General features: G+C 45.8%; 1 protein-coding gene across 7 annotated transcripts in view; it reads right to left on the reverse strand.

The window, feature by feature from the left end:
* The window catches only part of FRMD1 (FERM domain containing 1), a 72,069-nt gene that overhangs the window by 32,119 nt on the left and 16,491 nt on the right, over positions 1-23,459 (reverse strand). For 4 of the 7 annotated variants that reach the window (XM_019479859.2, XM_019479860.2, XM_019479855.2 and 1 more), the window contains exons 2-3: positions 20,838-21,024; positions 13,024-13,114 (exon numbers count right to left, since the gene is read on the reverse strand). In XM_019479859.2, the coding sequence (XP_019335404.1) occupies positions 13,024-13,114; positions 20,838-20,933 (187 nt within the window). In that variant the 5' untranslated portion in view covers positions 20,934-21,024. Of the gene's footprint in view, positions 1-13,023; positions 13,115-20,837; positions 21,282-23,359; positions 23,378-23,459 lie in introns of those variants that run through there. The other 3 variants (XM_019479858.2, XM_019479856.2, XM_019479861.2) reach the window with 3 other exon arrangements.

Consider the following 23,459-nt stretch of genomic DNA (forward strand, 5'->3'; position numbering starts at 1 on the left):
TGGATGCCTTTAAGTCGGCAGGCCCGGATAAGCTCCATCCGAGGGTGCTGAAGGCACTGGCCGACATCATTGCAGAGCCACTGGCGGGAATATTTGAAAGCTCGTGGCGCACGGGCCAAGTCCCGGAGGACTGGAAAAGGGCCAATGTGGTCCCCATTTTCAAAAAGGGGAGGAAGGAGGACCTGGGCAACTATAGGCCAGTCAGTCTCACCTCCAGCCTTGGTAAAGTCTTTGAAAAAATTATCAAGGCTCACATTTGTGAGAGCCCGGCAGGGCAAATTATGCTGAGGGGAAACCAGCATGGGTTTGTGGCGGGCAGATCGTGCCTGACCAATCTAGTCTCTTTCTATGACCAGGTTACGAAACGCCTGGACACAGGAGGAGGGGTGGATGTCGTATACTTAGACTTCAGGAAGGCCTTCGATACGGTATCCCACCCCATACGGGTGAACAAGTTAAGAGGCTGTGATGTGGATGACTACACAGTCCGGTGGGTGGCGAATTGGCTAGAGGGTCGCACCCAGAGAGTCGTGGTGGATGGGTCAGTCTCGACCTGGAAGGGTGTGGGCAGTGGGGTCCCGCAGGGCTTGGTCCTTGGACCGATACTCTTTAATGTCTTCATCAGTGACTTGGATGAGGGAGTCAAATGTACTCTGTCCAAGTTTGCAGATGACACAAAGCTATGGGGAGAAGCGGACATGCCGGAGGGCAGGGAACAGCTGCAGGCAGACCTGGATAGGTTGGACAAGTGGGCAGAAAACAAGAGGATGCAGTTCAACAAGGGGAAATGCAAAGTGCTGCACCTAGGGAGGAAAAATGTCCAGCACACCTACAGCCTAGGGAATGACCTGCTGGGTGGCACAGAGGTGGAAAGGGATCTTGGAGTCCTAGTGGACTCCAAGATGAACGTGAGCCGGCAGTGTGACAAAGCCATCAGAAAAGCCAATGGCACTTTATCGTGCATCAACAGATGCATGACGAATAGGTCCAAGGAGGTGATACTTCCCCTCTATCGGGCGCTGGTCAGACCGCAGTTGGAGTACCAAGCCCTACAAGGAGAGACTAGAGAAACTGGACCTTTTCAGCCTCCGCAAGAGAAGGTTGAGAGGCGACCTTGTGGCTGCCTATAAGTTCATCACGGGGGCACAGAAGGGAATTGGTGAGTATTTATTCACCAAGGCACCCCCGGGGGTTACAAGAAACAATGGCCACAAGCTAGCAGAGAGCAGATTTAGACTGGACATTAGGAAGAACTTCTTCACAGTTTGAGTGGTCAAGGTCTGGAACGGGCTCCCAAGGGAGGTGGTGCTCTCCCCTACCCTGGGGGTCTTCAAGAGGAGGTTAGATGAGTATCTAGCTGTGGTCATCTAGACCCAGAACTCTTTCCTGCTTATGCAGGGGGTCAGACTCGATCTATTGAGGTCCCTTCCGACCCTAACATCTATGAATCTATGAATGTCGGGTAAGAAATGGAGAAAACCTGACTATCACAAATAAACAGAGCATGTCCAGGACCCTGTGAACAAGAAGCATCTTCAAACTGCTCCATGGTCTTTTCAAACCTGATTTAGTTCCACAACCAATGCACCAAAATCAAATCACTATTCAGCCAGAGAAAGATGTTCTCCGACTCTTCTCCAGTCTCTTCAAAAAGAGAACTCATAAATATTTCAGGCTTCTCAGGCTCTACCAGCTAAGCACATTCATGTGACCAGTCAGTCTATTCCCTGTCCTCATTTAGGAAAAGGTTATCAGAGAGGACACAAGTACCGAAGGAAAGAACTAAAAAACCTGAAATGGGAGTTAACCCTCCCATCCCCAAACTTAGAAGCTCTGTCTTCTTGTCTGGTTCAAAGCTGAGCTGAAGAGGTGGGGTGTCTAGTCCAAAGCTGAGTTTAAGATGGGGGAGAGGAAATGGGAAATGCAAATTCATCCAATTCAACTCGTTCTCTTTGATACAACATGAAGGTGAGTGAAAATAACAGTAGCATACACAGATAATCCTTTGGCCACATTATGGACTGGAGCATGTTTGAAAGCCATGGATTGCCCTAAATTACGCCACAGCTATTTTTCAAAGGAGCTCATCCTCATTGAAAACTTTTCTGCATCTGTGTTTGTTTTTCAACAGGCATTAAAACCCTGCAAACTAACCCTCCATGTTAACTAGAACTGTTCCATACTTTACTAAGAGAGGACAGGTGGCGTGATTATAAAGAGGATAGAGATAGCCTTTTCCTGGTGCCTGTAGGGTATGGGTCTAGGAGCAACGGCCTCAAACTGCAGCAGAGGAAATTTAGGTTGAAGATCAGGACAAACTTTCTTATTCTCAGGGTGGTGAAGCATTGGAACAGGCTCTCTAGTGAAGCGGTGGAATCTCCATCCTTGGATATTTTCAAGGGCAGGTCATCCAGACGCTGGGCTGAGGTTTAGTTAAGGGTGTTCCTGCCTTGAGCAGGGGCTGGACTAGGTGACCTCAAACCATCTTTTCCAGCTCTACTTTCCTATATTTTAGGATCATAAAGAAAATGATGCCTTATTTCACAGATGCATCCTTAAATTATGCAGTACCTCCCCACAAACCCTTGGGGTCTCCCAAGGGCAATCCAGTCCAATAAGTAGGCAGTCACCCATGTTATTTACATATAGAAACACTTCACAGAAGAATCAGAGATGGGGCATTATGCTCTGGGATGCCCTGACATGGAGGCCTATGAGGGAAGAGAAGCAGACAAAACAGTTGCACAAAAGATGATGAAGGACAGTTCACACCTACTGTGCCCAACTATTTCTGCAACTGGGCTGAACAGGTGAAAGAGACAGCCTGGGCCAGGGTCTGTGGCAGGGGCGAAATATTGGCCAGCCAGAGCTTTAGCTGCACTGTGCACATACATAAACCATGTTAAGAGGTAACAAATCCTGGCCACAGCACCAAGGGGCAGCCCTCCCTGCCTCTCCCCCTCTTCTCCAGCTGGTCTGGACTCCTCTTGGTCCTCCCTTCAGCCCAGGAACGCCGCGTCACATTCCTCCTTTAACCAAGTTAATACACTGGAATGCTAACCCGCAGTGTAATCCTCAATCTGAAAAAACAAAGAGGCTTTTTCTCTCCCTCCCCTATACTCAGTACATGGTTTTTTTGTTATGTTTTAATGGATTAGCAACAAAGCTTACAGATCTTTGTCAGATGGTTAAGTTGTCTGCAGTTCAGATGTACTCCATTTTGCAGAGGTGCACAGAAGTGTCAAGTACATGCCCCGCCCGCCCCCCCCCCCCCCCCCCGGAAGGGGGCTGTCACCTGAAATGTGCAAAAACTTTCCACATGTCCATCATCTTAGGCCCCCTGGCAAAAACAAAAAAGTCAGCACCTGTGGAGGTGTGGACACTGTCCTGCCTACTGAAGAACATAGCCAGAAGGAACTGCTTGGAAATGCAGTTACCATTTCAGGGGGGCTCCAGTGCAATTCTAAAGGGACAGGTACTCTGCCTGTGGGGGTTGCCCTAGCTCAACTGGTTTGAAAAAAAGAGCTATGAATTTAAGGCAAACGGAGGACCTGGCCACTGAAGGCCTGTTCACGTGCATGCACAGGTCCTGCAGTTATAGTGTTTGTTCAATTTTATGGAGACACTACAGCTACTCTGTAAAATGACATCAGCAATTCTTATGCTCAAATTCTTTGAGGAACATGGCAGAGAAGGGAAGCACCTTAGAAACTAACTCATTCAGAGAGGCATATGATTTCATGCTCTTTATGTACATGGGAGCAACTGCTAGTCAAAGGAACTTACACTTCACCAAGGCAGCACAGGTCCAAGAAATTCACCCGTGTCTCCAGGTATGTTGCAGCAGTGCAGCTGACATTTTTTTTCACTTTCTCAAGCCCAGTTTTTAAGAGCCCTTCAAAATGGTACCCCTGAGTGTCTCGATATCAATTTTACCTTTGTGACAAGGCAGTCTCCTCTCAGAGACTCTGGCTACATACGCAACTCTTACGCCAATGCCACTAAGAAATACCTCAGACCTCAGGAAAGCAAGAGACCAGTGCTGATAAAAGCCAGAACTCTGCCCTAACTGACAACCCTAAGTGCTTTGTTACGTCATTTGATTGCTTGAATTATATTACAAGAGTAAAACTAATCACAAAGGCAGGCATCCAGGAGATTAAGATGCAGATAAATGCAAATTACTGCAAGGATGGACTTCCACATAGCAAACAACATCTTGCTTTTAAGCAAGGTACAGTCCCCTTTGCTGCATCACTTTTTAACTTCCTTCAGGTGTGAGAGTCCAGAGAAGAGCCACGCACATGATCAGAGGTCAGGGAAGCAGACCCTACGATGACAGGCTGAGAGCCCTGGGGCTCTTTAGCCTGGAAAAGAGCAGGCTCAGGGGTGATGTGATGGCCACCTATAAGTTTATCCGGGGTGACCACCAGTATCTGGGGGAACGTTTATTCACCAGAGCGCCCCAAGGGATGACGAGGTCGAATTGTCATAAACTACTACAAGACTGTTTCAGGCTGGACATAAGGAAGAATTTCTTTACTGTCCGAGCCCCCAAGGTCTGGAACAGCCTGCCGCCGGAGGTGGTTCAAGCACCTACACTGAACACCTTCAAGAGCAAACTGGATGCTTATCTTGCTGGGATCCTATGACCCCAGCTGACTTCCTGCCCTTTGGGCAGGGAGCTGGACTCGATGATCTTCTGAGGTCCCTTCCAGCCCCAATGTCTATGAAATCTGTGTGTTCCAGTAAGCTTGGACACATCAAAAGCATTCTCCACCTAGTGAAGATGAAGACCGATGCTCTCATTTAGATGTACACTGCTCAAAAACAATCACTGGGAAGACAGGCTAGGATGCAGTAAGAAGAACACAGGCAAGTTGGAACCAAAGGCATCCATGATGTTAGTACCCTAAAACAGAGGTTCCCAACCTTTTTATGTGGAGGACCAGCAAACACCGGCAAGCCGCAGACCAGCAGTGACGGGTATAGTGTGGGCAGGCAGCCAACCCTTTTTTATGCTCAGAACTATTAAGGTCTTCACAATATCCAACATACCCCATGCCTATATGCTAGACAAATTCTAGACACACTACCTTACCACCACAGACCTCTGGAAAGGCGAGATGCAAGCAACCTAGGACTCAGATACCAAATTGGAAATACCTTCAGTAGGATGTTTTGCATTCATTCTTTGTACAGAAAAGCTAAAACAAGGCCTCATCCACCTTTTTGCATTTGGTAGATCAATTCACCAACAGGAATGGAGGAAAGTGCCCTGGCATATATCAGTGCCATTGTTTATTTTTAGCCAGATCTGATTGGAGCGTGCGTCCGAGGTCAGGAAAATGCTCAACTGCATTCTAAGAAGACAACTAACTGTAAGAGGTGGGGGAAAGAGTCAAGTAGCAGCTGAGCTGAGACATCTAGGATTGATAGTAAAGCATGGTCAGCAAAACCAGTCTCTCAAAAATCAAGATACAATGCTAAATAAGAAAGAAACCCTCACTGTAGAGTCAAACAGGAAAAAGAAAAGCTGCCTTAAAGAAAAAAAATATGATTAACAAAAAAGGAGCATCTTCCAACAGTGTAGGTACTAGGGCTGCGTGAAACACCATTGTTTTATTTCAATGTCTGTTTTGCCGTTTTGAAGGGACAGTGTTTCATTTCATCAAAACTGTTTCGATGTTTCGCCCATAAGCTATAATGGGGAATCACGACAATGCCTAAAAAAAAAAAATGTTGTCATTTGTTGCTTAATTCAGATGCAAACTGCAGGGATGGAAACCCCTTCTGAGGGCATGAAGCCTGCCAAGTTTCAAGGAGATAGGTGCAGAGGTTTCTTGAAAAGTGCACCTCATATTTGCCGGCAGCGGTAACCTCCTGTCATCTGGGCGCATATCCAGGGGCCTGCATCCCTGGGAGCGTTTTGCCAGACTCCTCCCTGGGGTGCAGGCCCCCGGATCTGTGCCCCGGATGAAAAGAGGCTACCCTATCACCTGGGACCAGTGCATGCTGCATCCAGCACCGGAGAAAATTGCTACTGCTGCCTGTTCCAGGCAACAGGGCAGCCTCCCATCTGGCACACATATCCAGGGTCTCACCCCTGGGAGAAGTCTGGCACAGTCAGGCAGCCCTCCCAGGGATGCAAGCCCCTGGATCTGCACCCTGGATGAGAGGAGGCTGCCCTGCCACCTGGAACCAGCGCTGGGTGCACGCTACGCCCAGCACCAGAGAAAATTGCTGCTGCCGCCTGTCCCAGGCAGCAGCGGCAGCTTCCGCTCATACGAGTCCCCATATCTGCGCACAGGATGAGAGGAGGCTCAGGCTGCGGCAGCAGCAATCTTGTCCAGTGCTGGGTGTAGCGTGCACCCAGCGCTGTTTCCAGGTGACAGGGCAGCCTCCTCTCATCCAGGGTGCAGATCCGGGGGCTTGCACCCCTGGGAGGGCTGCCTGACTGCGCCAGACTTCTCCCAGGGGTGTGAGCCCCCGGATTTGTGTGCCAGATGAGGGGAGGCTGCCCTGTTGCCTGTGCCCAGTGCCAGTCCCAAGTGGCAGAGGCAGCCTGAGCCTCTCATCCGGGGTGCAGATCCAGGGGCTTGCACCGCCAGGAGGGCTGCTGGGCTGTGCTAGACTCCTCCCAGGGGAGCGGGCCCCCAGATCTGTGCCGGGTGACAGGAGGCTGCTGTCTGGGACCAGTGCTGGGCACAGCCCGCACCCAGCACCAGGCTCCACGGAGCTCAGCCCGGCAGCAGGAGGCAGAGTGCAGCCCTGGCTCTGCCTACCTCTCGCCACTGGACTGTGCTCTGACTGGCTCCGCCAACCCCACGGAGCAGCGGGAGGCTGCACTCCACCTCCCGCCGCTGGGCTTGCGCTCCATAGGCCTGGCAGAACTGACTGGAGCGCCATAGGGGGGTGGGGAGAGCCAGAGCTGCGCTCCCCCTCGGGCTGAGCTACATGGGCTGCAGAGCTGCTTGGAGCGCAGGCCTGGCTCTGCCCTGCCTCCCACCACTGGGCTGCTTCGAAAGTTTTGAGTGCCCTCATTTAGTTTCAAAGCTGTTTTGATGCTTTGTTTCACTTTGATTTGGGTGTTTCAAGCTTGAAACAGCTTTGAAACAAAATACTTGGTGAAATTTCGCACAGCCCTAGTGGGTACTACTGTATCTTTGCTACTGAGTTTTTTTGTGTGGTATTTTACTGGCTACAATGAACCTTCACCTCTCGCATGCCTTCATCAAATGAGAAGGTTGAGGGTCAAGCTGCTCCAAGAACATGGCGAGGAAGTAATTCCTGTTAAGGGGAGAGCAAATACAGCAGAAGACACTGCTTCAAAAAGGGGAACAGAAATTTCCCCAGGCCATCTGAGGACTGACACTGGTGGTAGGTCTCTTTTCAGAAGCAGAAAGAAAGATAGAGGAAAAAATTAGAAGATTTCTGCATTTTTATATTATGTTCAACTCATTTTACCCACCTACTTTTTTGTAACAAGGACCTATGCACCTACCTGGAACTTATTGCCTGGCATACCAGGAAGAGACTGAACTGACTCAGCTACCCAATACTTTCCTATCATGCTGACTGTAAAGCCTGTCCTTGGCCTGGCTGCATGGTCATTCCCTGCTTGCGACACAGGTAGGCACATTTTTGAGACAGAAAAGCTGAAAAAAAGGGATCTGAAGCTGCAAGGGAAGCAGCCCTAACAAACTGGAAAGAGAGGACTCCCAAAGAAATGCTGGTAAGGATCAATATATGAGAGCTGCAGGCTCTCTCTCCCAACTCGGGCTGTTAGGGGCCAGCAGTTTCATGGCTGCTTAGTTAAGCAAGGAGGAACAGAAAGATTAGGCAAGATTCATGCCTACAGGCCTCCTTTGTTATTTGAACCCAGATATCTGACTACTGTGTGCTTGCTGATAATTAAACTTCATTTCTGAAAAGACTGAAGTGAGTCACTGCCTACATTTTGCATTTTATAAAGCTCCCCAAGGAGAAAACTCCTGTGGGGAACCAAAAAGGAATAACCCTGCCAAAGGAGCCAGGGTGCAAGACACCTATGGAAGTCCATGAATATCATTGTCACGGGACTCCAGTTGAGCCAAGAGAAGGCTTGACACCTAGCATCACCAGAAAGGTTTCATTCACCACAGCTTGTGGAAGGTTACTAGGCACAGCATAGTCAGCAACCCACGATGGAACCAGAGGATCAATGTAGTTGCATTCCAATAACTGGTGTGCTTTATATTCAAGTGGGTAAAGATTATTCTAACTCGTGTAAGCTCACTTCTTCATGTGAAATCAAATGAGTAAGAGGGGAAAATAGCTAAGGAAATATAGCACATACAAAAGAGATGAGCAACCCATCTTACTAAATCTTCCAAACCCCTAGTTTCTCTTTCAGCAGATGAGGACACAAAGAAGACCAAGAGTCTTGCAAGGAGCTGCATGCTTTATGAACTCTTTCAGAAGGGAAGCAATATATACGAAAAACTAAAACAAAGCAATCAGAAGATGAGCAGTTTGCATCTATGCTGTATCATGCATCTGATTCTGCATTCTTGCCTCACTATGGACAGTAAACTTAATAAAGGAAAAAGAAAAAAACGAAAGCTTGTTTACTTTAAAAAAGAAATAAATAAAAAAATAAATAAAAAAACCCCAACCATATATACCCCTTCTATCCAACTTGAATATGTGGTCAGGTATTTCCACATCCTGATGCGGGTCAAGTGGACATGTAATCCCCATGGTGTGATGTTCTTCATGCTTCTGTATAAAGCCTTAGACATCCTTCTCTTGTTAGGCCATTTGCCAGTGTTTTGTCATCAGACTGTTACAGAAGTAATGGATGCACACTGACTGAAATCCACTCGCAGGTAGTATGAGACTTCTAAGAAATTATAAATGTGTATAAAAGCTTTCACATTCCTGTCTAGCAGGTGCAGAGTCCCTTTTTAAAACTCAAACTCATAAGACTGTAGTTTAAGTAAGGAGGTGTGATCCTTCCAAACAAAGCACAATTCTTTGCTGTATAACAAGGGATTTTTCACAAGTTTTTCCAATATCCAAATTGCTTGTCCCACCCCTCTAAGTACTGTGGTGCACCTTCTGTTCACAAGCTTTTCAGGCTGCCAATCTACAAGTTTCTCCAGGGCTTTGCAGGACTCAAGAGAATTAGAATCACAGAAACAAAAGGACTAGAAGGGACCTGTAAGGGATCAAGTCCAGTCCCCTGCCATGGACAGGAGGTTATTGGGCTCAAACAAGCTCAACAAGGTGTTTGTACAGCCTCCTCTTGAACACCTCCAAGGATGGTGACTGCACCACCTCTGTTAGGAGAGACCTCCCCCAAATGCAGTTAGCATTGAAAAAATATCCCTGAAGAACAGTGAGCAGCAGTGCAAAGAGATCTAGGGCCCCTCAATTCCCTCTGCAAAGAGCAAGCAGGTAGATTAGTTTCCTTGATGGCCTGATTAATTTTCACAGCAGTGAAAGCTTTATACAGGGAGGAAGAGGTAAGGAATGCCGTATCTGCAGCACAAGCTGCAAGAGGCGACAAAAGAACATTTGCTTACTATTTCTGTCACTGTCCTTCTGTTAAAGACTCTCCCCTCATCTCTGTATTCTTTAAATCAGGGCTGTCCAACTTCTAAGTGGCCAGAGACCACACGCCATGTGATCCACATCAGCAGGGGCCATGGTCCCTCTCCCACAGATTGGGCAGGCACCCTCCTACCATATTGTGCTGCAGGATGCACCAGCCCCCACTCTCAGCTCCCCAGCTGCAGGCTACCCCTGGGGTGGGGGTGAGAAGTGAAAGCTAGAGGAGAAGAGGGAGCATGAAGACCTAATCTGCTGCTCCAGACAAAGCAGTGGGGGTGGGGGGGGGGTATAAGCAGCAGCCAGGTGGGAGCCCAAGACCCGCAAATTAACCTCTCAAGGGCTGCATGAAGCCTGCCAGTTGGACAGCCCTGCTTTAAGTCACTGAAACAAGTCAGTCCACAGCACAGTGCATGTCCCTGCTAGTGGCAAAGAGCTGGCATGGATAAACATGGAAGCAGCATCAGTACTGTGACCATAGAAACACCTGAAGGCCACCCAGTAAACAAGCACCCAGATCAGAGGCTTGCATGCTCATGTTTGAATATTCCTTTCCATTTCAGCAGCTGGGTGGGAATGGAGGGTGGGGGTGAAGCAGTGCTGCTGCTTGATTTCTGGAGTTAAATCTTGAGCAGTGGCTATCAGCTGCTTCTGTACTACAACCGTACCATGTTATGACCAAAAATGTTGCCAAAGCTACCTTGTCCTCCCCACCGAGGGACTGAAGAAATGGAAGGAGAATGATCAAGAAGAAGCGTAGTCAACATTTGCTAATCCTTCTAGCTGTGGACAAAACTTTTGATATGATTGTGGCCCAAGCCATATTACATGACTTCTTAGTCTAACCCAGCAAGAAACAAAGGAAACCAAAAACAGAGATTAAAAGAAATAAAGATGTTTCTAAACTTAATTATTTCTCTTTTTTTGGAAGCCACAGCTGGACCACTGACCTAAGCCTTGGGAGAACTGGTTTCAACTATCTGTTCTGCCAGTCACCCTGCGTGACACTGGGGAAAGCCATCTAGCATCTCAGTGGCATAGTTCTCGGTTATACCCTGAGGATAACCATGCATTCCTTCCTCGCAGGAATGCTGTGTGGACAAATTCATGAAAGGCTGCAAGGTGCTCATGTGCTATTGTAACAGAGTTGATATAAAAGAAACCTCCTCACTGCAGTATACCATGAGGTCCTTAAACAAAAAGCAAAAAAGTCTGACCTCCACCTCATCCAGGCCCTTGAAACACTCAAGGGGAGCAAAGCAAGAAGACAGGCTGGGAGTGTGCTCAGCCTGGTCACAGCTTCTGCCAACTGAGCTGAGACAAACCAGAGTGGAACATTCATAAAAACTTAAGGTCAGAGGCTATTCGACTCCTGCAGTGTGCTGTAATAGGGAAAGGTATGTTTTCTTTTAGCAACATCATCTGGAGAATCTTTGCTCCATAAAGATAAAGCATTTCTGTAACTGGAGGAGTGTGTGAAGATTTTAAGTTACTGGCAGACTCTGTTCTTTACTAGAACACAAAGATATTGCTACTGCTTTGCTTTGGTATCCTTTCCACTACATCTGTTGTGTAACAGGACTAGGAGCGTTCAGATTCTATTGTATTCCCATGACAAAAAAAACAAAACAAGAAACTATAGCAATGTTCAACTTACCTTAGCATCTGGTCACCTTCCACAGTCCTTACTCTTGAGAGAGGGTGGGGAGACTGCTTCAAACACAACTACACAAGGGGCACGTCTATACAAGATGCTAACTGTGCAGTAGTTCAGTAACACTGTGCAGTAACGTGCCAGTCAAAAACCATGCTAACACATTATTGCACAGTAATATTAGGCTACTGCGCAGTTAGCGTCACTAAAAACCCATGCATCAGCACTACTGCAAGTTACTTCACATTGATTAGTACTTGGTTATCCAAGTACTGAACTTAATATGCAGTAACTATGGCACATTAATGAACATGTAGATGCGCTAAGGAGTAGCAAGAACCAACCAACCTCTCCCCCTCAAAAAAAAAAAACAACAAAAAAACAAACAAACCACACACACAAGACTGAAAGCACGAAAATGTAAAGGTGAACAGACAAGTAAGGTTAAAAAAGAAAAAAACTAAGCAAAGAGCAGGACAGAGCAGCAGATTGGGAGAAAAATAAGTGTGGAGCTGGAGACAGGGATGAAATTACACTGGTCCTTGCAAAGAAGGAACAGGAGCTTGAACGTTGAGATAAGGGACATCCAATGAAGGAAGCTAACATTATTGGAGTGATAGGAGTAATTTCTCATACAGAGCAGAGTGAGTGTATGTAAAATTAAACCTTTTAGTTTTTGTTGATAAACCTCCCCCCCCCCCCCCCAAAAAAAAAAAAACCAACAGAAAACAAACACACTGTGGTTTAAACTACAGATGTACTTGTAAACTGAATTGGTTATGAGGATGAAACCCACTAGGTGGTTAACGAAATCCAAAGTAATCCAAGTTTATTTTGATTTAGTTTGATCCGATTCCATATCAAAAGGAATCTATATCGATATATTGCCTTCAAATATAAATCCTTAGAGAAGTAACTTAATGCAAGAATCAGGGAATCTTCGATAAAAATCATGAAGGTGGAAAATTCAAAAAACAATTAAAAAGTAAATATTTCTCTCACACAATGCAGAATTACCTTGTGGAATTCACTGCTGTAAGAGATCACCAAGGTCATACCGAAAGGGACTGAAAAAGTCCCTCTTTTTGTATGAATGACAATAATATTATCTAAATATTAAAAAACGACCATTTTTGGAAGGAGTATAAATCCCCTCAAGCTTTGGGAACTAAGACAATCTGACAGCTGACAATTTAAATGGTAAATTATTCTACATCAGCCTACAGCAGGATAGCTTACTCCCTGTTAGATATATCTGGTACAGATCCCTCTCAGTGACAGGACATTGGCTTATACTGACCATTGATCTAGTCTGGTCTAGTCAATCCTGCACATTATAATCTCCCTTCCCCCTCAAAGCCTTTACATTTTTACAAGCATTCTTTGCAATTTGTGGTTTAGAAAATATGTTATGCTTCTAGCCACAGAGTCCTATTACATTTCATATCCGGTGCAACAACTGACACTTTGAATTCACTCAACAGCAAAAGTGTTGGCAAACAACTTAGCTACAGGAAACATCCAAAAGGTAGAACAAGATTAAAGAATAGTTGACCCTCTCATCTCCTTTAAATGCATCTGCTCATGGAACAAAGATAAAAAAAAACTTTAAAAAAGTTTTGGATAATGTACCACAGTTTGTGACAGTACCACAATACATTCTCTTTGTGTCCTCCCCACGGTGCAGCCAAAACGTTAATATACATACAATAGCTATACAAATGTGTCTGTGGGCATTTGTGAAGTCATTTACTCTGTGCATAGAACTCACTTACTTTTAACAATACTTAGACCAAAGAAATGGGGGTCTTTAATCTTCATTAAATCACAAACTTGCTGGAAAAGTTCTTGTCCGGTGGCTTTGACCTGAAAGAAACAACCAACTCAGGGTTACAGGATGCTCACATACCCCAGCACTGAATAGTTTTTCCAGGTAAGACAAAAATCAATAGCTACGAGAACAATTGTATCAGAAACAGAGGGCATAACTCTGTTCTCCACATAAGATTATTTTGGGGTAGGCTTTTTCCTTGCAGTAGGGGAGCATTCTTTCCCCTTCCTTTCACATCAACCTCAACTGTTTTAGACTCAAGGCAAATCCTCTGAGCTTTCACTTGTCTTTTTGACCAAGGGAAAAAAATATTAAAGCAATTCTTCTGTTGCAAAGAACTCTGAAAGACCAAAACAGGTCAGAGGGGTTTTGACACTATGGATACCTATTTGAAATATCTGGGTTTATCTTTTCTTATGAATCATATAGGTGTGTGTACACCTAACAGTGCTAATATTACACAGCACACCATGGCACCCTTAAAAGGACTGCATGGCACCCTGGTTGAGAATCACTGTCCTTTTTGTTCTTGCCTCAGTAAGACAGGAACTAAAGGCTCCAGTATACTGGTGTCCTTTTATAATGAGACAGCAGAACTCAATGCGTCAGTTGGGTCTGCACAGCCCAAATACTCTGCTTACAGAAATTGTCAGGGAATATTATTTATCTCCACAAAAATAAAAGCATTTACCACAAAGAGAAGTAAAACTTGGAGGTTTTGAGAAATCACAGGTGTAAACTTTCTCCCAAGAAGATAAAGACACACACCATACTGCTTCAGGCTTTGAACAGCAGTCTGCAGGATGATGCAGAGGGAATTTATTCTATTGACTTTGACCCTGCAGAGATTAAACCCTTGATTTTCAAAGCTGCTGTGTGGCTTCTTGCCCATCTCCTTCCTTCCATGCAATGTTATCAAGCTGGTTTCTTTTCCCCCAGTATCTGACTTCTAGCCAAGTAGAATTTAAGAGCTTGAAAGTTTACCAAACACCTTATAGGCAGAAGTGATATAAAAAACAGGGATGGAGAGAAAGCGAGCTGAGAAGCAGCAAACAACAAAAAGTTCAGGATCAGCTGACATGAAGGGATAGAGTGACAACCCTGACGGAGGGTCAGGGGGAAGAGGTGGAAGGGAGCTGGCTCCTGTCCTCACACTTTGCTGTTTCTTTATTAGGGTTTTCCTCCTCAAATGGCTTGCTTATGCTGTTGCTCAGAACTTTTGAAAGCAGCAGTAGCACTGTAATAAAAGCAGACAAGAATAAAATGCGTTGTTTCTAGACAATCGTGGAGTGATGTCTTTAGTAGCCACTGAGCAGTGACCTGGCAGACCTATGAGTACCAGAGGCATTGGAGCGGCCTGCTTATAGAAACCTTTCCGGATATGAAAGAGTGCAGTGCTATTCTCATAACTGTAAGGACAAGAAACAATTTTGCAGAAGTTTTCTTCCAAGGCCACCCATCTACTCCCCAGCAAGAAGCGGATTCTTCAAACCTTTTCACTGCAGAGGTATGTCACTCTTCCCCAGAAACTGAACACCCTCTCTGCTCCACCGGAAGACATACAGATTTCACTGGGCTTGGACAACAAAGAGTCCGAGTTGATCTAATAGTGATGCTGAATCTATGCTGCAAGGAGGCCATTTGGGCTGAGGGGGTAGATTCTACCACTGTGGCAATTAATGCTGCCACTACACCTCCACTGCCAAATTTCTGGACCCATGAGGAGCCCTGCAGACTGGATGATGTGGCCCTGTGTACTGGACTGTGCCAGCATAAGGGATAACTCCGTGGCTGGATCTAGCATGCAGGGCCAGGCTGGTATGCTGAATTGCACCCCTGGATCAACAACATGCTGAACTCATGCTGGATCAGGCCTACAGATGGCCCCATGTCACTCATCTGACCCACAGGGCCAGGCAGCTGAGCACCACTGATCTAGATCCCAGATCTTTCTTCAGAATGCTGACACTGTAACTTTAGCCAGGTATTCTTATGGCAGTGATATGCAATTGTAAAATTAAGAGCCATGCTAAACTGAGGTCTTCATCCTTTCCCCACATAAAGGAGTTCAGGACAGAAACACGTGTAACCAAACATTTACTTACTGTGGAAGAGATGTTTTAAGAAGAGTGCTGATGTACTGGTAACTACAACTAGAGTACATGTGAGTGTTGTTATGCATGATAACAATGACAATGTATATGTTCTACACAATTAGACTTATTTCACATACTTTCATATTCAAAACAAGCAGAAGCCTTCTTATAATATGGAATTTTCTGAAACTAAATGTCTGCAGGTAAGTACAGGACACTCTGAATGAGGCAATTAATAAAACTGCCTATAAAATACACACAGCCCCACCCATGTCATTCCCCTCTTCAAATCCTTTCATCGATGAACTCAACTTTTTCATGTTTCTAATCTTCAAGGCCATGCATAGCTGTGGTCATGCTTACCATCTTTGTTTTCATGTCCTATATTCTCTTAACTCTACTAACAGTCCCTTCCAAAAAATTATTCTTACATTTGTCCTCTCTACCTAGAGTTCTTTTCCCCCTTATTACAGTACTTAGATTTATATCCCAAGTCCACCATGATGGTATCCAAAGACCAAGAATGTTATCAACTCAAGGAACATAGGGTTACAGCTGTCTGCTTAAGGCCCTTTTATAATCATTTACAGCTATTCTGGAGTAACTTCATATGTGGACAAGTGCTCAGCAAGCACAGTGAAAAACGCTACCAAAATCAGAATCACTGTGCTATTTACACACTGTGCTGTGGCCAATAATTCCCCAAGGGCCAAAAGAAAGACTCAGGTTTGCATGCTTCTATTAAGCCTATTTGCCAGAACCTTCCGAGTTGGGAAGGACATTCCTATTTTTTCATGATGCCTGCAACACTGTGATCGCATCTACACGAGCAGCGGACTGTGCAGTTGTTACTGTGCAGTCATTTAGTACTTGCATAACCAAGTACTAAATGACTGCACAATAAGTGGCATTACTGCAGAGTAACATCCCTGCATGTTTTTTTTCCTGACACTACTACTTTTCTGCGCAGTAGCTCATTGCTACTGCACAGAACCTCGTTACTACAGCGCTAGCGTGCCCCCTCCCAACGCTAGTGCACAGTAGCTCATTGCTACTGCACAGTAGCATCTCATGTAGACATCGCCTGTGTCACCCAGTATGATCAGAATCCACAATGTACTGTCCCACTTACTGCTTGTGTAAGCTCCTCAAGGCTCCTCAACCCACTCTTCCTAGAGTGGGTTTGTCAACCAGGGGTATGCAGACCCCTGGGGGCGTTTGGGAAGGCCCCAGGGGGTACGTGGCAGCAGCGCAGAGAAGCGAGGGCACTTCCTGTTTCACCAGCAGCACTTCTGGTTTCACCGCCAGCGTTTCCAGGTGTGCCGCTGCATGCGGGGAAGCCCCCCGGCCTGTCAACCGGCCAGGTGACTCCCTGCTTCTTGAGTGGCTGTCAGGGGTACACCAACCAAACAAGGTTGAAAACCTCTGTCCTAGAAGTTCTGTACACTTTCAGCCAGGCTGTCCCCTTCTACACTCAAACAACACCTCTTGTTGGCAGGTCAGACTTCTCCAACTTTGATTTAAATTTGCATAGGATCTTAGTAGGCTTCAATACCCCTCACAGTTTTGCTTTTTCTTTAAGATTCCACGGCAGCCTTTCTGGTGTTGGGAAACCGCTGTTTGAGAGGATGGTTTGCAGGGAATCTATCAATCATTTATACAGCCAAGGAAAATAGGAGGTTGCTGACAATAACTAAATTAACTTGGACACATTTAATATAGAAGAATGGAAGGAATCTTTTATGAACTGCATTCTTCCCCCACTCCCCCAGTCCCTCCTAACACCAACCTGTGAAAAGTTAAACAAGAAGCACAAACCTTACCCTATGGATCCAGACCTGATCACATAAAATGGCCAGGTATATTCTCAATTGGATGAACAGGATTTATGTGGTGTCTCTTAACAGAAGTTATTGGAAATACATGCATACATCCCTTACTTACCAAGAGCAAGATCTTTGGTCTGTTGAAAAAAGAATGATACTTACCTACCTCGGTGGGCTGATTACTTAGTAGTAATGCTAATGCCCAGGATTTGTCTGGCACTTTACAATTTTGCTGTCTTGAGCAAACACTATGATAATAGCAAAAATATGCTGTTTGTGGTTGTACTCATTAAATCTAAATGCTACTGGTGTTGCTGGACAAGTTGCTCCTTTGCCCCTTTAAGACTTCACAAGTGGAAGAAGCTTTTTATTTTGTAGGTTTTTTAAAACTGTAACAGGTGGATTTTGTTACTGGCTTTGAATTTATCTAAAGAATCGTGTTTCATACCCTGTGTGTTCTATACCCAATTGCGTTTCTGAGAATTCATGTTTTGCATCAGCTAGCTATATTTTTCTCTATACACAGAGATGTCAGAGTACATTAAGGAAATATATTTAACCAACTGTTTAACCAAAGAGACAGAAGTAAGTGAGAAGCAAAAACTTTTTAAAAGGCTATCGACAGGTATAAAGTTACAGATCCCTTAAAAAACTCTGAAGGCAAATATGTAGGGCTCTACACTCTCAAGATAAACTATCAAAGGGGCTGCACTCAGTGCAGCCCACTCAGCCTTTCAACAACATGGCCCTTCAAAGAGGCTTCAGGAAATGAGGCAGAAATGGCCTGAAGGATGTGTCTGGCATTCCTTCCATTCTTGCTTGCACCGTAAAGCTGAACTCTAAAGACCCCATCTACACTTATTAAAGCTGCTATAGTCCAAAATGGTTCAGGCTTATATTTTAAAGATGGATTAGCTGGCCAAATGATCAGTAACCCTGACTACACTGAAGGAGGGGTGCAGTTAAAAAAAAAAAAAAAAAAAGAGAAAAATCCACAAATGTCAGGATGAGAAACCTTAAGTTAGATGGGCCACTAACTGTCACAACTGTTTCAAATAGGTGTGTACAGATAAAGATTTTCTTGGCTGATACTGATGGCCAGTTATTAACCAGTCATATCAGCTGATGCTGAACTGATAGCTGATTTACAGGAATGCAGCCTGGCAGCTTGGAGAGCAGCATCCCACTGGTAAGTTGGGGGGGGGGGGGAGGGGGGGGGAGGAGCAGACTGAGGCCCCCACAGTGAGGGAGGGAGTGGGGCAGGGGCTTTCCAGCCAGGGCAGTGAATGCAACCTCCAGGGTACTGAAGGGTTGGGGGGGGGGTATGGTGGGCATGGGGAGGGGGCAGGGGCTGCGCTGCCCTCTTCCCGGTTGGGGGGGGGGGGGGGCTAGGCTGGGACTGTGCTCAGGGTGGGTTGGGGTGGCACTGAGAAGGAGACTACAGGGAATTTTGAGTTGGCCAAAGCCCACCCCATAGCTACCCCTCCCAGTGCGGCCACCGCCTGCCCTCAGCGCAGCCCCACCCACTAGGAAGGGGCTGGCACAGCCCCTGGTCCCAAGCCCACATTGGGCAGCCTGCCCTCACTCCATGCACAAAATGGGGGGGGGGGGGGGGCATGCATCTCCCATGCCTCCCCAGGGGTGCATGCATAAATGGGGAGCTGCCCCACTTCTCACCCCCCGCAACCCTCAAACAAACCGCCTGCAGCTCTGTCTCACTCCTGGGATTGCATTCACTGCCCTGGCTGGGCAGCGCTGGCCCTACTCTTTCCCTCCCTCACTGTGCGGGCCCTCGATTTGCCTCCCCACACCCCTTCCCTCCCCCCTGCCCCTTACCCATCACAGACTTTCCAACTGGACGCTACTGTCCAAGCTGCTGGGCTGCATTCCTGACTGTGTGTGCGCTGCAGCTGCATGCATGCAGCATTTATTGGTGACATTATCAGCTACACTGGCCAAAAAAGGCTGACTGTTGATAACGTTAATCTTCCTTTTATCAGTACTGATCCGATATGTGACTGATATATTGGTGCACCTCTAATTTCAAATACCGTTGTCACCCAGACTTGCTCTGAGGTTTACATAAGATGGTGCTTGAACACCTGTGACTCTTCCACTGTAGCACTTGCCAGCACTGGCATAATATCAATAGAAAATATTTGGAAACATTTAGTCGAGTCAGTGCCCAAAGATGTGCGGGTAGGTCAATCTTCAAAACCTGTTGCATCTGCTTAAACAAATAAAAGAGCTAGCAACGAGAGAGACAGACAGTATAAACACCTACCCGCAACTGTCTTCGAACAGCGTACTATCCAGCAGGGACTTAACTAAAACCACTATTCCACTAGGACAGCTATCAGACCATGTGATTTTTAGTTGCCTTCCCTGGGCTGGATTTGAACTGGTGACCTAGAAGGGAAGAGGTCTGATGCCTGTTGCTAAGTTTCTGATCAACCTAGTCCATGCTTTTTTTTCTGTGATGGTAAGATCTCAGCACAGCAGGTGGGAAAATTCTTGTGTGGATTTTAAAGATCAGCATGCGTATTTTCTAAACTCACCTTTGCTACATATTTAGAATAGGAACTTACCATATCCATCTCTATTTCTCTCCTCCCCCTTGGGATAATAACCTAAAACAACTAGGCCAGTGGTTTTCAACTTATTTAATTTACACATCCTTAAACAAATTTCAAATGGAGGTGTGGATCCCTTCAAATTGCAAGTGTCAGTATTCACATACTTTTCATTGATCACGGTCATCTTTTGCAGATCCCCTAGCCAGTCTGCAGACCACCATGGGGCCACACACTACAGACTGAAAACCACTGAACTAGGCAGACCATCATCCAAAGGGACAGTACGCAATGTAGATAGCAAACAAGCAAGAGAACTCAACTGCTTCATGCATCAGTCTGCTCTCTCATATGCTAACCTGTTTTTACAAAAGGAAGGAGCGTGGTCTAGTGGACATGATGCCATACATGGAGTCAACAGATCCAACTCTGTATATATGTGTATGTGTAAAAGTAGGGATTCTCAATCAAGGTACTTTGTGTCTGCCTGGACAATCCCATACCTTCATTGCCTGGCCCCTCTGCAAAAAGGTATACACAGTTATATATACATTCGTTTTTGAAACTGGGCACCACTGAATTCACAGGAAGTTATAGAGGGGTTCCTCGAGTCCAAAATGGTTAAGAGCCACTGGTGTAAAAACTTCTTACTAGCTACTTCACCTCTTTGTGCTTCAGATTTCCTCCACAGGAAAAGTGAGGATAATAAATTCTTTTACAAAGTACTTGGCACCCTTTGCATGTATCACTGTTTTATTTAAACAAGTTAAAAATATATATATTATAACAAAAGACAAAAAGAATAAATTCTTTAAGAGACTCATTTACAAAATGGCATCTGAATTCTTCCAGCTTGAACAGTTGAGAGAAATTGCAGGGTAGTTAATGTAAATTAGCTGTGTCTGCCAAAGTCAACCGATCAAGCCATTTCACATTTAATTCTAAGTGGCTGGACCTTCATTTCAATTTGTTACAAAACATTTTGGGAGAGTGAAAGGGAATTAAAAACTGGGGACTCATTTTCAAAGGTAAAAAGAAGAGATTTAAGTAAAAATTAAGCATTTTTGCTGGTCTAGCCTTTAGAAAACAAAAATAGCAATTATGTTAAAATTAGTCAGTAGCTGCTAGGTCAATGGATTAGCAGAGTACATCTGTGAGAACAATAACAGTTAATACGCTCAGCCTTATCACAGCTCTGGCTATTAAAATACAAGAGGTATGTGTGGTGCCAACATCTCAGAAGAAAACTTTAAATCAACTCACCCCAACGATTAAGTTAAGCTGTTCTCTGTTGGGCAAAAGGACACAAATGTTCCGATATTCTTGCTGCATCTTGCTTTGTAGTAGCTGTTTGCTCATTGCAAAGCTGATGGCAAGCTTCTCATCACCAGTGTGGCAATAATGTGGAACTCTTCTCAGGACAAAGTCAAGCTGCCTTCATCCCTCACACCTGCCAGAAACATAAGACTTCAGTGCCACACTTGCAAGAACAAGACTGGGGGGTACTGAACAGCAAGCAGCCCATATTTAACAGGATGTTTCTTCTTTCATTCCAAAACAGTTTTTCTCTGTGTTTGCAGAAAGATCCCCGAGTTATTCTAGCATTAGTCAGCCCTCTTATTGATTAGTGGTATAGTGATGTCACTCCGGAGGCAGGAATTCAAGTCGCAGAAAACTAACAAGGGATGGTCAGGTGCCACCTGCGGCAAGCATTCCCTTTTCCTGACTCACTCTTTTATGTTGCCAGCTAAGAGCTGGATCTCAGTTTTAGCGGTGGCACAGCAACATTCAACCTTTAAATAGGCAGTCACTTGACTCGTCAGAGATGGTTATAAAACAATTACACATATTTAGATTACTAAAATGCCAGGAAAAAGATTATGAGGCAATGTAGTAGAAACCTAATGACACTACAGGCAATTCCCCGGAAGATGAAACATCAGCAAGGGAGGCTGTACTCTCTTCATGGTTCACGATCATTAGTGCAAGCAAATATTTAACCCAGTTGGGAGCTCGAGTTTGTCGGGTGTGAACGAGCCTGGATCCAGGCTGTATATTTTTTCCCCCTGGGGGAAACTTATGAGTCCTTATTCACACTCCAAAAAGGAGAAAAAGCATCGAGGGTAAGAAAAGGAAGGCAGAACTTAGCTGCTGATCTGACACTTTTAGCAAGACAAGTTCTTGATGTCTGAACATACCTGACGTAGTTAATAGCTCTTAGATTGCTAGTTTGCAAATAAAAGCTGCAGAAATGCAACGCGAAAACAAGACAACAATCCAGAATGTCATACAAAGTTACCACGGAGCCAATTACACTCACCACAGATAAAACACAAAATTGATAAATAAATTAATAGAAACTAAACTCGGAGATACAGGTTTCCTGGCAGTAAATAGTGCTTTTGCTCATTTTCCACTTTAAGTTCTTGCAACTTGAAATTAGCTGGGTTAAATATTTCCTACTCAGCAAATACCCGTGTTTATTTACACTCCCCCTGGAATTCTTTTTGGTGCAAGAAAATGGCTTTTCCAGGACAACTGGCAGCTGTTGACGGAAAGAAGCAAGGCTATGATCTGGGTTGTTTGTATAGCTCTAATTAACAATTTCCCTTTCTGAGGCATATAAGCAGTCCTGGATTTCTTTAGTGCCCTCGCTCCACACCTGCACAAGACACCCAGCTCTACCTCCTTCCTTCAGATGTAACCGATGGCATTACAAGGACACCACCATACCTCAAGGACAGTAGCTCCTAGATGAAAAGCAAGCAGGTCCATACCGAACCCAAGAAACAGTGAAGAACAGCTGGCCAGAAACTTGGAGAAAACCCACTAGATTAGGTCACTGATCCCTGCTTGTGTTGAATGGTACCGCCCCACCCTATTTCCTGCTTGTCAGGATGAGAGGAAGCCCCTGGGTCTTGTTTAACTTACCAATTAACCCACAAAGGCCAGATAGAGTCAGTAGCAAAAGCAAATAAAGCCTTCTTTCAACCTCAGCTTGTTCCGAAAGTTGCCCTCTCCCCTCACCCCACTGAAAGATGAGAGCCTATTGCTTGGCCCATCCCAACCAGATTACAGGTTGAACAAAAAGACAATGCTGGGGGCTCCAAACAGTCCAAACTGTGTCCAGCCATAGGCAAATCTAGGATTTAAGTAAAGGCATACTGCCTCTCAGACCACTGGGGATGTGGGCGAGGCATGGCTGGAACCCCTGGGTTGGTGTGGGGCACCAGGGAGCTAGAGCATGAAGGAGGGGTGGAGGAGACCCATCTGATGCTGCTGCTGTCCCCAGCTGGGGAACAGCCCTAGAGCTCCTCCTGCCACAGACCATGGGGAACAACTGTGCAGGGTGCCAGACTCAGCTGGGGATGCAGCAGCAGTATGCAGGTCCCTCCTTCCTGTGTCTGCTACTCCCTGCCCACTCCTCCCAAGGTGTCCCTTGCAGGCCAGAAGCAGGTGCTTGAAGGAGGAGACTGGATGGTTGCCTCGCTGGGATCACCTGACCCCAGTTGTCCTTCCTGCCTAGTGTAGTGGGGCTGGACCTGATGATCTTGCAAGATCCCTTCCAGCCCCTAACAATCTATGAACCAGGAACTCGCATGCTGTCAATGCTGTTCCCAGCTGACCCCACACCCCACCAAGGGCCTGCAGCTGGAGCAGGGCAGAAGTGGCTCTGGTGCTCCTCATGCACCTTGGTCAGTGGCAGAAAGGGGGATGCAACCATACCGCTGCACCCCTGTGGACCTGTCCCTGCGACCAGCTTCTGTCTTCAGAGAGATACTTACCATTTTCTGATCGCTTCACCAGTTCCCCGGTTAAGGAAGTAGTCTTCAACAGCTCAAAATCCAGGCTTGGCCTACACTACAAAGTTCTGCCAGCAGAGCT

The sequence above is a fragment of the Alligator mississippiensis genome, chromosome 1 (assembly GCF_030867095.1).
Source record: "Alligator mississippiensis isolate rAllMis1 chromosome 1, rAllMis1, whole genome shotgun sequence".
Taxonomy (NCBI): Eukaryota; Metazoa; Chordata; order Crocodylia; family Alligatoridae; genus Alligator; species Alligator mississippiensis.